This window comes from Moschus berezovskii, chromosome 12, assembly GCF_049115385.1.
Source record: "Moschus berezovskii isolate FMDL1 chromosome 12, NW_MosBer_1.0, whole genome shotgun sequence".
NCBI lineage: Eukaryota > Metazoa > Chordata > Mammalia > Artiodactyla > Moschidae > Moschus > Moschus berezovskii.
The window spans coordinates 89,479,296-89,493,903 of NC_142471.1; the positions used below are offsets into that span (position 1 = coordinate 89,479,296).

At 51.9% G+C, this 14,608-nt stretch overlaps 1 protein-coding gene across 3 annotated transcripts in view; it reads right to left on the bottom strand.

Moving 5' to 3' along the window:
* CPXM2 (carboxypeptidase X, M14 family member 2) overlaps positions 1–13,350 on the bottom strand; it is a 146,230-nt gene extending 132,880 nt beyond the window's left edge. For all 3 annotated transcript variants that reach the window (XM_088842406.1, XM_055424451.2, XM_088842407.1), the window contains exons 1-2: positions 13,026–13,350; positions 1,853–1,951 (exon numbers count right to left, since the gene is read on the bottom strand). In XM_088842406.1, coding sequence (XP_088698532.1) covers positions 1,853–1,951; positions 13,026–13,335 — 409 coding nt within the window. In that variant the 5' untranslated portion in view covers positions 13,336–13,350. The remainder of the gene's footprint in view (positions 1–1,852; positions 1,952–13,025) is intronic.
* Between the last annotated feature and the right edge of the window lie 1,258 nt (positions 13,351–14,608).

The window sequence follows — 14,608 nt, forward strand, 5'->3', positions numbered from 1 at the left end:
TGGTCTTACTGTATAGCATACGGAACTATATTCAGCATTATATAATAAATCATAATGGAAAAGAATATGAAAAAGAATATATACATATGTATGTGTATGTATGTATAAATCACTTTGTTGTACATGATAAACCAAAACAACTTGCAAATCAGTTATACTTCGATTCAATACATTGAAAAAGAAAAATCTTTGTGAAAATGCCTTTTGAAATTATAACAACTTCCAACCCTGGTAATGAAGAAATAAGATAATTCAAACCAGCCCTTGTGCTAAAGCTACTAAAAAAGAAATCTGGAAAAATATTTTTTAAAATACTTTTGAAAGCATCAAAGAATGAACAAGATAAGAAAGAACTCTCTGGTCCCAGATCTGACAGCAACAGACCTAGAGAGGGAAGGCCAGACCAGAAGCCCCTCTAGCCCTGTGGCTTGTAGTCTGGAGAAACAGCTGGTGTTTTATCAGCCTGTTGGGGCCAAGGGACAAAAAGTCATACCGAGGCCCACCCAACGTGGAAGTCTCATTACCACCCACTGAGTGGAAACCCCAAAGGACTCCACTCTCAGGGCAAACCCACAGAAACACAGCCCCAGCACCCCTGGGTCCTCCACACACCCTCCGGATATGCTGGGTCCTCCCAAGGGCAATGAGCCCAGGACTCGACCGCCCACTTTACGACATAATAGAATTCCCATATATTAAGTGGTTGCAGAAGTTCACTGCTGCGGAACTTCTGTTTTTATTTTAGGATGTGCTGTTAGTCCTATCTATAATATCTTTGATGGCACATTCTTGGTTGGAAACCCAACCCCAGATCATCACAATGTGCCTAAGGGAACATACAATTCCCTTTGTGACAATCAACTCTGTTACATGGTTTATGGGCTCACATGGCAGCTGAAATCGGATCCTGCCTCTATAAATGTAAATTTGTGAAATGCTCTATATATGGCAAGCAGCTGTGCTGCTAAGCAGAACACCTAGAATCAGAAAATCTGGAGTTCAAATCCTTGTTTTACAAACTGAAGGCCGCATAACAGTAGGCAAATGACCCATACTACTGAGTCTCATTTTCCTCATCTTTGATATGATGATGGTAATAATAATGATAATAATACTATCCACAATACTCAGAGGGACATCAGGAGGTGTGAAGTAAGAGGCCCAGTGCACAGCAATTACTGAGCACTCAAGTGCTTAATACATGTTCAGTATTACTAATGTCAGCAGAAACGTCTTCGGAGGTACCACAATTTAGAGCAACAGATACAAAAATGGTAATAGTAACAGCTAATAATAATAATATTAGCTGTAAGTAGTGAGCCAGAGCTTGTCCGTGAGTCTAGAACTAACGGCTTTGACTATCCCAACGTAAGCAAACGAAGGACTAATATTTTTACATGACTGTAAAACACCAGGCCTAGCATCACGTGCTTTGGGAGTCAAAGACTTGACCTCTGAACCTGGAGACTCTAGGTTTTGTTGGGCGAGAAGAAATGTGCACACAAGGCTGTGGGCAGCTATGAGGCCCCGCAGGAAAGGAAATGAGGTTGTCTTCAAGGAGGAGGGCGTGAGGGAAGGGCAGGGAAGGGAACCGAGAGCTCCAGGACACTCAGAAATGGCCTTAGTCAAGCTAATGAGTTTGAGTTACTCAATGACTGTGTAGTTACTGTGCGTGCAGAAGAGAAGTGATAGGCATGTCTCCATTCCTCACCCATAGGTGGTTCAGAAGAGGCAGAGGACCCCCGGCCCACCCCCGCCCCCAACTCAGAACTCGGCTTCTGTGTCCGGGCCCATGTCCCCCCAGGACCGGAGACTGAGCTGGGGCAGCAGGCACATCGAGGACCTCACTCACCCTCTCGGACAGCGTCACGGGCCAGGGGGACGCCGTGATCATCACTGGCAGCCTTCTCAGAGCTCTTGGTCCTCACGCCTTTTCTTCTGATATTTTTACCTTAAAAAAAAGAGAGAGAGAGAGACCAAGAGAGATGCCTTTACTTCCCCATATGTCAGAGTCATCCCAGGATGGTGAGATTCAACCATCTTCTCCTGCAAAGCAACCATCTCCACCCTCTGCCTCCCCAGACCCTAGTGATGGCACCTTGAACTCTGAGAGGCTGGTGGGTACAGGAAAGGAAGTGTGTTAAAAGAAATAAACACGGTAAGAAACAATGCACATCTGCAGGTGGCTGCTATTTGGAGCCTGCAAAACGTCCCGTGGGGGTACTTTTGACCCTCCCTGGCACTCCAAGAGTGACACTACATTTAACTGATAAAATGGATAAAACAGGGCTGGAACTCCAGGCCTCTGAGCCTGGAGCTAGATTTCCTACCATGCTGGGCTCCTCCCACCTAATTGTTTCCAAGGCCCCAGTTGAGTGCCTGGAGGGGCCCTCTCTCCGCTCACAGACACCAGCTTCAGATCATATTTTCTGTCCACCAGAACTCAGTACGTGTTGTTTCTCCTCCTGCAGCATCCTTCCATTCACTCTCCATCTATTTCGCCTCCTCTGATCTTGCAGATCCCAGCTCAACCACGCCCTCCTTGAGATGGCTTTCCTGAACTGCCCACCGACGTCACTGCCTCCTTTGATGGGCTCTGATAGCACCTGTCTCTGGTCAAGTTGCTTCCACGCGGAGCCTGAGGCAGGGGTTCCGTGCATGTAATGTACTGAGGGAGGGGTCTAAGGAGAAAACGTGGGAGGAAGCAAGATGAGGCAGAGGAAGGAACTAAGCTAGGCTGGGTTCCCAGCAAGAATCTGACTCAGCCTGACACCACGGGGAGCTCTGGAGCTGACACCGCACATAGTGTTGGCCCCACCGTGAGACAAGGGGCCGCCTTTCCTACGCTGGTTGGTCTCTGGCTATAGACTGATCTACTGGGGGTGGGAGATGTCACTTTCCAAGGGTCAAGCTCCAGAGAAGGGAGCAGCTGTGCGTCATCACAGCCAAGCCCCAGCAGCTGTGGGAGGGGCATGCCTGGGTGGGAAAGAGGACCTGGTGGGGTGTCAGCTGCCCCCACCACAGCTCTGCTCCCCAGTCTGGGATAACATCATCACACACATACAACATGTTGTTCTGTGCATGGGGGCAGGAGCTGTGTCTGATTTTGCTTATGCTCTCCCTCCAGGGTCTGGTTAAGCCTGTGATGAACAAATGATCGTGAATGATTATGAGTCAGTGAATGACCAACGAGGCAAAAATAAGGGGAGGGGAAGGTCTACGGAGAAAGATACTTAGTTTGGACTGGTAAGAAACAAGCTGAAATACCAAAAACATCAAGTGGATTGTGCCAATTAATGAAGTCATTTCAGATTAAATTCTAGAGTCATCAAAAAAAAAAAAAAAAAAAAGAGAGATTTATCAAGAAAACATCATCAAATAAATCAAGGGTGCATCGTGCCTGGCCAAGGGCAATTCTCTCTCCATCATATTCTTGGGTGATACCTGCTGGGTGTATCTTTCATTTGTAATATAAGCTAAAAAAATATATATCACAAAATTAAAAGTCCTCCTTGGGTCAAGGAAATCAAAAAACCAAAACATTCAGAAAGGCCAGAGGAGGAAGGCTGCCAACCCGAGTGCAGTTGATGACATCAGCCTGATGTCACTTGGCGCCGGTCCCATTCTCGTGGGGAGGGATGTCACGGCCAGTGATTTCCAAAGACGATTTCTTCTGAAAGAGCCTGATGGTGAGTCGGTAAAAATCTTGATTGTTTGGAAAATTGGGCGCCATAACTTTTGAGAAGGAAGAGTCTGATTTGGCAGAAAGATAAGATGGTGGTGGGGCGGGGGCGGAGTTTTACACAATGTAAGAGGAAACAGCCAAAGTTCTGGGGAACAACATTCCATCCAACACTTCCCAGAAGCCGGACATTCATCCCAGGCCCTTCCTCTGCCAAGTCAACCTCTCTGGGGCCACCGCGGGCAACACGGGAGACGGAGTCGGAGAACGCGGTCCTGCAGACACACTCAGCCTCACTCCCCTGGGCTGGACCCACGCCCTGCGCTCAGCTCTGGGAAGCCAAGAACGGCCCAGATGTGGGGCAGATGTCCTGTCACCCCTGAGATCAACATGTGGGAAACAGAGTCCCCACAGGGAGTGGCAAAGAGGCAGAAACAGGCAGGGCCCCTGCCACCTTCTCTAGGAAGACCTACTTCTGGGACAGTTACCTGCAGATGTGGTTCCAGCCGTGGGCAGCCAGGCTCTGCCACTGCACCGACCACGTGTGTCCTCGGGGAACCCACCTCTCCCCTGCTGTGCTCCATCCCCTCATCAGTGAAATAAGGAGACATGGTACCCGCCTCGCTGCAAGTCGTGGGGCGCACACAGACAACGTATATCCAAGCGCTGAGGGCCGCGCCTGACCGGCGGCCACCAGCGAACAAGACAGGCTCCGTCTCCTCATTATTCATGTGCGCCCCGAGTCCCACGCTCACAGAGCACCATCCCAGTGGCTGGGCAAGTAACAGCCGACACGCGGCCCATGAGTCACAATTTACAAGGCATCCTCTCATAGATTAGGGCTTCCTCCGTGGCTCAGCGGTAAAGAATCCGCCTGCTGACGCAGGAGATGTGGGTTGGATCCCTGGATCAGGAAGATGCCCTGGAGGAGGAAAGGGCAGCCCACTCTGGTATTCTTGCCAGGATAATCCCATGGACAGTCCATGGGGTCCCAAGCAGTCGGACACAACTGAGCAACTGAACATGCATATAGGTTCTCGTGGATTGAATCGTTTCATCTTGGCAGATACCCATCGAGGGCAGGAAGCTTGCTGTGACCATTACCCTACAGATGGGAACACAGAAACCCAAAGGAGAAGAGACCCTCCAAAGGTCACCGAGAGAGCCAGGAGGCGGCAGAGTGGGAGCCCGGTGCCAGGCCTGGGCCCTTCCCAACCTCTTCTCTTGCAGCAAGAAAGGCAGCATATGGTCTGTAGACATGAAAGGAGAGAAGTGGAAATAGTGCTCTGAGGAGGAGCCGGAGCCAAATCAACATCTCCATCTGGGCTGCATGACAAAACCGAATTCCTTAAAAGTAGCAAACGGAATTGCCAGTGGGGACCGCATATTCTATTCTGGTCCCTGGTGATAAATATCAAGCTTCTTGGTTGATAGGAAACTATTCCCCACCCCCCTCGCCTCAGTATACAAGGAGCTTACAGTAGCAGCCCCAGAAATCGAAAAAATTCTTTGATGCATATTTGCATTTTCCCCAGGAAATTCCAGCCCGGGAGCATCAGCACTCTCTCTCTCTCCTGAAGGATGCAGCCCCGAGCCCTGAGCCCCTCACCAGCTCTCGGGAAGAACCCTGCCTGGGGAGGAAGGTCCTGGCCCCAAGCCACTGAGGGTTCTCGAAGCTCCCCAGAGAGGCCGCCTGGCGGCACTGGGACAGACAATAATTTCACTTTCTCAAATACCACAGGACCAAGGAGGATCTTGCAGGAGGACGTGAAAAACCCAAACTAAGCAGTTCGAAACTGGAGCTCCCTGTGTGTGTTAGCAGGAAAAGGGTCATGACACGGGGCGGGGACTGCCCTGTGCACTCTTCCAGATCCCAAACCTGAGAGAGCCAAGGTCCTGGTGGGAACAGGTTTCCCAGGGATCAGGTAAAAGCCTGGGGTCCAAAAGGTTGAGTGCAGGAAGGATGTGCTTGCTTCAGTTAACTAACAACCTGAAAGGTCTGAGTTGGAGATGGAGGCATCGGGTGCAATTTCTGAAGTTTTTTGTTTGTTTGTTATTTTTACCAGGACTGGACCAAAGTCTATCGATCAATCAACCAACCAGCCAATTAATCCATCACAAGCGCTTCTTCCCACCCATACCCCCATCCTCCACTCAGCCGTGTCTTCCCTGGGAAGTCAGCCCCTGGCCCCTGTGGGCCACCCTTCTGTTCAGATAACTTGGTCTCCACCAGGGTCCCTGGGGCAGAAGGGACAGCCCCTCCCAGTCTCCAGGTAGCAGCAGCAGCCTCTACCTTCCTGACTTGCAACCAAGAAGCCCTCAGTCTTTAAAGAGACACTCCCAGAACAGCAGCAGGTGGGGTGTGCCGGGCCCTGCCAGGGGCACTGCGGGTATGAGCAGTCTCGATTTGGGTTCTGCCTGGAACAGCCTGGGACAAGGCCTTGTGTTGCAGGAGTGACCGGGGGAGGTGATAGTTTCATGAAGCACAAATGAAGAAGGGGAGGCAGTGAGACTCGGAGAAGGAGATGCCAAAAACCTGAGCTGCACTGCTGTCAGGAAGCCATCAGGGCTCAACGTGGCTGGGGGACCTGGAGACCCTGGGTCAGAGCTGCCTCTCACCCGTCCCTTGAGAGATTGGGAGGCTGTGCCTTGACCTTCTAACCTCACACCACCTTGGGAAGCTGCTTCTTGTTATTACTCCCCTGTCACAGTGACGGATTCAAGACGTGACGATGTCACCTATGCCCACGAGGGGCACAGCCATATTCTGAATCTCTCTGAATCCTGAACAAACTCTGCCAAACCCTCACACGTGCCTCTCATGAACCAAATATTCCATAAAAGTCTGACGTAGAGCCTTGAATTAACATCCGCAGGTGTCCTGTGTGGCTCTGACATTCCTATGATGCCCAGATCAGTAGCCAGTGGGATGCCAGTCAATTACGGACACAAGCCCTTCCCATGGCCATTCCAAGCCACCCCGATTTTATGGGGTTCATGATCCCAGGGAAGCAAGAGGAACCTCAGAAGGCCAGAGAGGGCAGAGCCGCTGCTGGAGACGCCAAGCCTGAGAATTCAGGCTCCCTGACCACCTCAGGGACATCCAGAGAAGACCCCTACCTCATAATTCCAGGTTCCCAGGGACTTCCCTGGCAGTCCAATGGTTAAGGCTCTGTGCTTCCACTACAACGGGCAAGAGTTCCATCCCTGACTGAGGAGCTAAGACCCTGCATGCGATGAAGCAAGGCCAAAAAAGAAAAAGAAAAAAAATCCAGACTCCAGGGCCCAGGCTGCTGTTGCCATGAGATCTAAGGCACTGTCCTCCGTGAGACCCGGCAGTCAGGGATGCTCAGGGCACACAGGAAACACGACGGCTATCTTCAGAAGCCAGGCCTCCAACCCAGCTTCTCCAAACACGCAGGTGTCTGCCCCTTCATCACCCACACACAAGCCTGGGCTTTTAGAACCACAGGCACGGTGGGGAGATCTGCCAGCATGAAGAGCTGACTTTGGAAAGCATGTTGGAAACAGAGGTGGTGTCTTAGGAAAGCTGCTTGCTGATGTACATGAGAAGACCTTTTCTATAAAAAGTCCTTTCCCTTGGAATTCTCTAGGAAGTTGATTTGGACCAAAAAAAAATAATAATAATAATTGGATTTAACCCTTCCAGAGAGAATATAATTCCATGATGCAAAGATTTCTTATTATTTGTTTAGGTGTGTTGATGGCCTTGTGATTGCTTTTAAAATATGCAGGGAAACATTTACAAACACACGCTCCTAATCCTCACACACCAGCTTGGCCCAAGAGAAGACATTTCCAACCGAAGGGCGAAGCATGCAAGAAGCCCCGAAGGGTGCTGAAGCAAAAGCTTAAACGTGAAGCTCTTTCCAGCAACTAGCTGGCAGTGCGTAACAGAAAGGACTTTGTTTACAACCAGATATGCTCACACAACAACTCTCTGATTACTGCCAGCCCCTCCCCTTCCCAGGCCGGAGTAGAACACAGGACAAAGTACAAACTCGCCAATTCTGGGCACAGACACACAAACAAACGTGGCTCTCTGCCCACTCTGCGAATTCCACGGGCTCAAGACAGAGGGCCAGAACCGTGGGTGTGATGCAGGCGAGCGTGGATCCAACAGACGTGTGCTCCCCAGCCCTTGAGGGAAGCAGCCAACACGGAGGAACCCAAACGTGCAAGGCTACTCCCAGCCCAATGGGAGGGGGAGAACAAAACATCTTCAAATCCCCTACTGAGTCTTGTTCATGAACTCGCTTGTTTTTCACTGCCTCTTTGGGCAGGGAGCACGGCGAGTCAGTTATGTGACTACGGTTTACTTCTCTGAGAGGAGTATGGTTCCAAACCAAAGCCATCAACTGGGAGATGACATGGAAAGTACACCCCACCTCCACTCGTATGCCCGGACTGTGCTCCCTCATCTCACTCTTCACCCTGGGAGGATGAAAACGGGGCCCAGAGACTCATTCTTTGGACCTCCAACTGCAGGGATCTAGAAAATATTGAATTTGGCGAGGGACAGTTGAATAAATGGAATTAGAGAAAAGCAGCTCTTCCTTGTGAGGAAGAACATTCTAGCAATCAGCACTATTTATCCAATGAACAAGCAGCCTTTCAAGGTGGTGAGCACCCATCAGTGGAAACATGGTTGCCTAGACCAATGTAGAAGTAAATTTCCAAGCCCAAGATGGAGCTGCTTTTGCCCGCGGTGCCACATTACCAAATTTAAACTTACATAAACTTCTTGGCACTAACAATCTTCTCCTGACCAGAAGTATTCAGTTAATTCCCAAATGCCAGGTCAACTCTGGGTCTTCTCACCCCAGCCAACCAGATATTTTCTATTTTCTTCTCCTTTCTCTTTGTTCTATAAAAACTTCCTGCCTTCTGCCCCACTTTGCCATTCCCCACAAGGAGACTGCCTGCCCACTTCATGAAGTGCTCAAGTTAGTATCACCTAAATAGTCTTCTTCAACCATTTTTTAACACCAAGCAGCCTGCTTGGTTGCAATGGCAACCCACTCCAGTACTCTTGCCTGGAAAATCTGATGGACGGAGGAGCCTGGTAGGCTGCAGTCCATGGGGTCACTAAGAGTTGGACATGATTGAGCGCCTTCACTTTCACTTTTCACTTTCGTGCATTGGAGAAGGAAATGGCAACCCACTCCAGTGTTCTTGCCTGGAGAATCCCAGGGACGGCAGAGCCTGGTGAGCTGCCACCTATGGGGTCGCACAGAGTCGGACACAACTGAAGCGACTTAGCAGCAGCAGCAGCAGCAGCCTGCTGGCAAAATCTTGCTATGAATAAGAATTTGCATTCAATGAACACTTAGGTTCCTTGAAGATTTAAAATTCTGGGATTTGCTGATGTTCACAAAGAGGGCCTCAGATTGAGTCCTGCTCAATCACAGACAAGGATTCCACAGTCCTGTATCCTCATGGGGGTGGTGGTTCCGTGAACCCATAGATGTGAGGCAATGCAGAACTACACACACACACACACACGAGTGCACATGAAAACTGGGGAATGTCAGGTGATGTTAGTGGTAAAGAACCTGCCTGCCAATGCAAGTTAGACGTAAGAGACACAGGTTCAATCCCTGGGTGGGAAAGGTCCCCTGGAGAAGGAAATGGCAATCCACTCCAGTACTCTTGCCTAGAGACCAAGGCATGGACCAAGGAGCCTAGCAGGCTGCAGTCCTTAGGGTCACACAGAGTTGGACACGACTGAAGCAACTTAGCACATCATCTGAAAGTTAAAAGTATTGTACCAATGTCATTTTCCTGTTTTGATACTGTATATAGCAGCCATTCTTAGCACACTGGTGACATGTGACAATGTCTAGAGATATTTTTGGTTGTCACAACTCGGAAGAAGGTGCTATTAGCATCTTGAGGGTCAAGGTCAGGCATGTTGCTAAACATCCTACCATGCACAAGACAGCCTTCCCCATGAATAAACACACACACACACATACGTCCACCTCAAAATGTCAATACTCCCAAGGTAGAGAAATCTTGTACTATAGTTCTAAAAGATGCTATCATTGGGAGAAGTTGGGAGAAGGGTACACAGGATCTCTCTGCACTACTTTTACAATTTCCTTCTTGTCTATACTTATTTCCAAATAAAAACTTTAAAAAATTTTAAGATTCCACTCTATTCCGTATATAAGGGCTCTACTCCAGAATCCATCAGTCACTCATGGAAAAATGCAGTACTCTCAATTAACCAAAGGATTCAGCTAGCCAAGCCACTTCCAGGAGAATGTCGGCCCGTGAAAGCCATTGCACATTGGTGGCATGAAAAAACAGCTAAGAGTCAAAGCCAAACTCACACCAAGATCGAATCCCCAGTGCCCTTGGCCCCTTAAGTAAAGCTTCCTGTGGGATTCAGACAAGGCTCCCCTAGACCCAGAGACACAGCATCTGCCTCCCATCCTCTCTTGAGCCCAGCCTCTGTGTACGATACAAACTATGTGGGAAATATTTTCTCATCTGGGAAGACAAAGCACATGAGAAAACCCTCAATGAGCAGTCACATATGCTCTTCTTCTCTAAACCTAACCCCTCACTCCCGCCTCAGTGGCTAGACAGTACACCGCCCACCCAGTCCAAAAGCTCACAATAAACATTCCCACTGTGGCCCCTAAGAACATGATAAACGCCGTCCTAAGATACTACTGCAATCTGCTTATGAAACGGCCCAACACAGAGATGAGTGCTTCTATTACATCATGCTTGCTGTTGTTTAGTTGCTCAGTCGTGTCCAACTCTTTGCGACCCCATGGACTGTAGCCCACCAGACTCCTCCGTCCGTGCGATTTTCCAGGCAAGTATACTGGAGTGGGTTGCCATTTCCTTCCTCAGGGGATCTTTCCAGCCCAGGGATCAGACCCATGCCTCCTGCACTGGCAGGTGTATTTTCTGCCACTGAGCCACCAGGAAAGGAGCAGTACCTGTATCAAGCCACCCCTTAAGGGAGGCAAAATCATTTTCTCTTACTGTAATTTCACTGCACAAAACTATCACTAACCGCCCTAAGCAAAGTTATTCTTAACCAAACTCTGACCTCTCTGACTTCAGGTTCAGGGTAGAGGGTTCCCCTGGTCAAGGGCCAAAAAGATGAGGATGGGGAGAATCAGAGCTAAAAGTATTGGATCAAAGTCACACTTTGCTTGTCAGAGTTGGGGGGGGCGGAGTCTAAAAAGCCCCGAACTGTTTATTAGAAACACACCCTGAAATGGTAGCAGGCCTGGAGGCTGAGTCTCTGGAGCTTCCAGGGACCTGTGTTCAGTTTGGGGAATCAACGCCACCGCTCTCAACACACCTGCAAATACCCTCTGAGCATCCGATTCCAGTGTGTTCCAGGAGAGGGGGAGGGGCCTTTTTGATCCCCTCCCCCAGGACCTCACCCAGTACCTGATGCTGAGCATCCTGGTAACGACCTGCAGAATAGCGAACAGCTCAGAAGGGACCAGCACAACTATGAGCTGACACTCTACAAGCTTTTCTTGAAAAGCTCCCAGAACAAGTGACAGAGTAAAGCGAGGCAGCCGTCATGTGCGGATGAAGATGCTGGGGTCAAGAAGCTGAGTACTGAGCCCCAGAACTGGGATTCAGTGCAGTCCTTGGATTCTCAGTCAAGCCTGGGGCTTCCCCCATGTCCGACCGGCCACCCCCCAGTACATACCAGAGCCTAACAGATTTGTCTCCCACTCAACTCGACCCACCATGCCCAGCGCTGCATTAACCACGTGGCAGATGCTAAAAAACAAAAACACATGCCAGCTTGATTCACATGACCAAACAAAAAAGGCCTTGAGTTAAAAGTACAGGAGAAGGGCCTAAAAGCTGCCACGCCGCCTTGCGAGTGACCCTGAATAGACTGCTGACATGGTCAGAGCCTCAGTTTCCTCATCTGCAAAGTAACAAGAATATCCACCCCTAGGAGCCCGTAAAATAAATAAATGAGATGGCTGCCCAAAAAACTCCTAGCAGAGTCACAGCGAATGGTCTACAAATATGAGTGCCTTTTCCCACTTCGATTCCTATTATTAAACCAGTGTGGTTTTTACAGATCTTAATAGGCATAATTCTCCAGAAAATATGGGGAATGCTGGCTCTGTGCAGGGTGACACAACTCAGAGAAGGGCCTGCAGGTTTACAATCACCCACAAACTCAAATCCCTGGAGAAGGAAATGGCAACCCACTCCAGTATTCTTGACTGGAAAAGCCCCTGGGCAGAGGAGCCTGGTGGGTTACAGTCCATGGATCGCAAAGAGTCGGACACGACTGAGTGATTGCACACACAGCACACAAACTCGAATACGGCGGGACCCCTGCCGCTTCAGGTAAGTGCACAGTTGCTGCTGCGATGCGACCCCACGATTCAGGAGTTCTGGACCCCCATCTCGGCTCCTGCCCCATGGCCTTGCTGCTATCCTCGGTGAACAGTTTAACCAAACAAAGGTGATGCCTTTCGTGCCAGGAGCCGTGTAATAGTGCCACCACGGGCACGAATCTCCTTTCAAGAAAGGCTGTTCCAGGGCCGGGGAACTTGGCCACAGTCCTGCTCTCACTCCTCAATTCTGAAATATTAGGACCGCAGCCCTTTGCAATTTGAGCCCAGGACATTTGTGACAATTAAGAGAAAGTCCTCTATTCACAAAGAGTGTAAGAAACTGAATGGAAGCTATTTCCCCAAGGCTCGGCAGGCAGAACATGGGGATGCATTTGAGAAGGATGGGAGGGGTGGGTGGGTCTGAGGGGCCCTCCTGGGGCTGCAGCCCAAGGCTCCCCAGCAGAAGCACTGCCATCCTAACCCCTTCCTGGGCAGAGGATTCAAGGGATCCACAGAAAATAGGAAGGGGGGAGCTTGCCGGGGAACTTTGGCTGGGGAAGGGCCGGCCAGCTGAGTTCTCCCCAGAAGGCCACTATGCCAAAACAGACCCCCACTGGTCGCATCACCAAATTGGAAATTCACTCTCAAGAAAACGCCCTGGGAGAAGACTGGAGAAGTAGGCAGTAAGATCTTTTGCCCAGTAAATCTCAAACTTGGCGCTGAGGGACCCGTTCCCCAGGCAGCTGAGAAGGGCAGCTGGTCAGGTTTAAGATCTGGGGCGCTAGCAGGGGCCTCGGGCGGCGCGGTCAGTGCCTAAGGAGGTGGGGGCCGCGATGGGGGTAGTTCGCGGGGCTCTCTCACCCCAGACACACGCAGCGGGAAGCCAGCTGTCGCCCCAGACCCGGCAGGCCACCGCTGGGTCAGGCACACGGCCACGGGCGCCCCCTCGGGCCGCCCAGCGCCGCGACTTAACTTACCTGGAGGAGGCGTCTGCGGAGCCAACTTCTCCCTCTTGGGAGCTTTCTTGGGCTTAGCCGTCGCCTTCTTGGGCGGCCTGGGCTGGGGTGGGCGCGGCCCCCGCTCCCCCGCCCAGGGCCCCGCGGGCGGCGGAGGCGAGAAGGGCTCGGGCTGGGGCTCCGGGCGCGCGTACGAAGGCTCCAGGCTCCAAGTCTCCTGCACGTCGTCGTCGGGGTCCTCGACGGCTGCGCCCTGGGCCCCGACCCCGGCCGGGGCCACCGCCAGGAGCGCGAGGGCCAGCGCCAGCGCGGCGGCCCCCCGGCGGGCCATGCCCGCTCCGCCCCGCGCCCCGGGCAGGGTCACGGGCGCCGGGAGCGCCGGGCGGGCGGCGGGCGCGGACGGCGGCGCGGGGCAGGGGCGCCGGGCGCTCAGCAGCGCGGGGTGCGGAGGCGGCCGGCCGGCGGCGCGTGTGACCCGCCCGCCGGGCTGGGCTGGGCTGGGCAGAGCCGGGCTGGGCCGGGCCGGGCTGGGCGGGCAGGGGCGCGCCGAGGCTCGGGGCGGGCGCAGGGGGGCCGGCCCCGCCCTCCCCTCCTCCCTGCCTTTCCCGCCGACCCCGCGGTGGCTGGCCCTGGGAACCGTCCATCCCGTTAACCGTCTCAAACCTCTCCCCTTCCCCTCAGCTCCCTCCGAAGCCGGCCGGTGCTGGGAGCCTGCTTCCCCAGAGACTCCAAGGAATGTCTATCCGAAAGGGCGCTCCACCCACCTTAGAAGGTGGGGAACCGTGACCCTCGATGGCCCAAGGTCCTAAAGCAAATAGAGCCCCGAGCCTAGCCTCCAGCTCTCCTGACCCCTGCCTCTTCCCTGGTTCCACACCAGACGCGGGTTCCCCACTGGCCAGACAAAACTTTCTCCCCCACCTGACCACGATCTTATTTCAGATACTGTAGATGGTCCCCAGGTCCCCAGGGTTCCTTGGAGTCAAGTTCGTGAGGGTGGGGTCTAGCGTCCCTAGAAGTTCTTGTCTGAAAGTGCTAGACTCAGTTGTGTCAGATTCTTTGCGACCCTATGGACTGTAGTCCACCCGGCTCCTCTGTCCATGGGATTTCCCAGGCAAGGATACTGGAGTGGGTAGCCATTCTCTTCTCCATGGGATCTTCCTGACCCAGGGATCGAACCCAGGTCTTCCGCATTGCTGGCAGATTCTTTACCCTCTGAGCCACCAGGAGCCCTGATCTGGTCTGAGAAGTGACTGCTGGGTGGGGAGAGAGCTGGAGCCCTCCTAGGACTGCCGTCCTGGGAGCCACAGGGCATATTTGGGTCATCGGGTAAGCAGATTCTCACTCCAGGGCCCACCAGGCTGACAGGGAGCTCACTTCCTTTTGAAAAAAGTACCATCCTGCCCCCACTAAAATTGTGTGTTCATCCTTCAGGCCGGGATGTTGGGGAAATGTGGCCTGCGCTGGCTGCCTATTGCAGTTGTAACAAATTACTACAAGTGTACTGGTTTAAAACAACACATACTTATTATGGGACAGGTCTACAGGTTAGAATCTGAGTGGGCGGCCCCAGGCTAAAATCCAGGCTCCAGTTTGCAAGCTGCCTT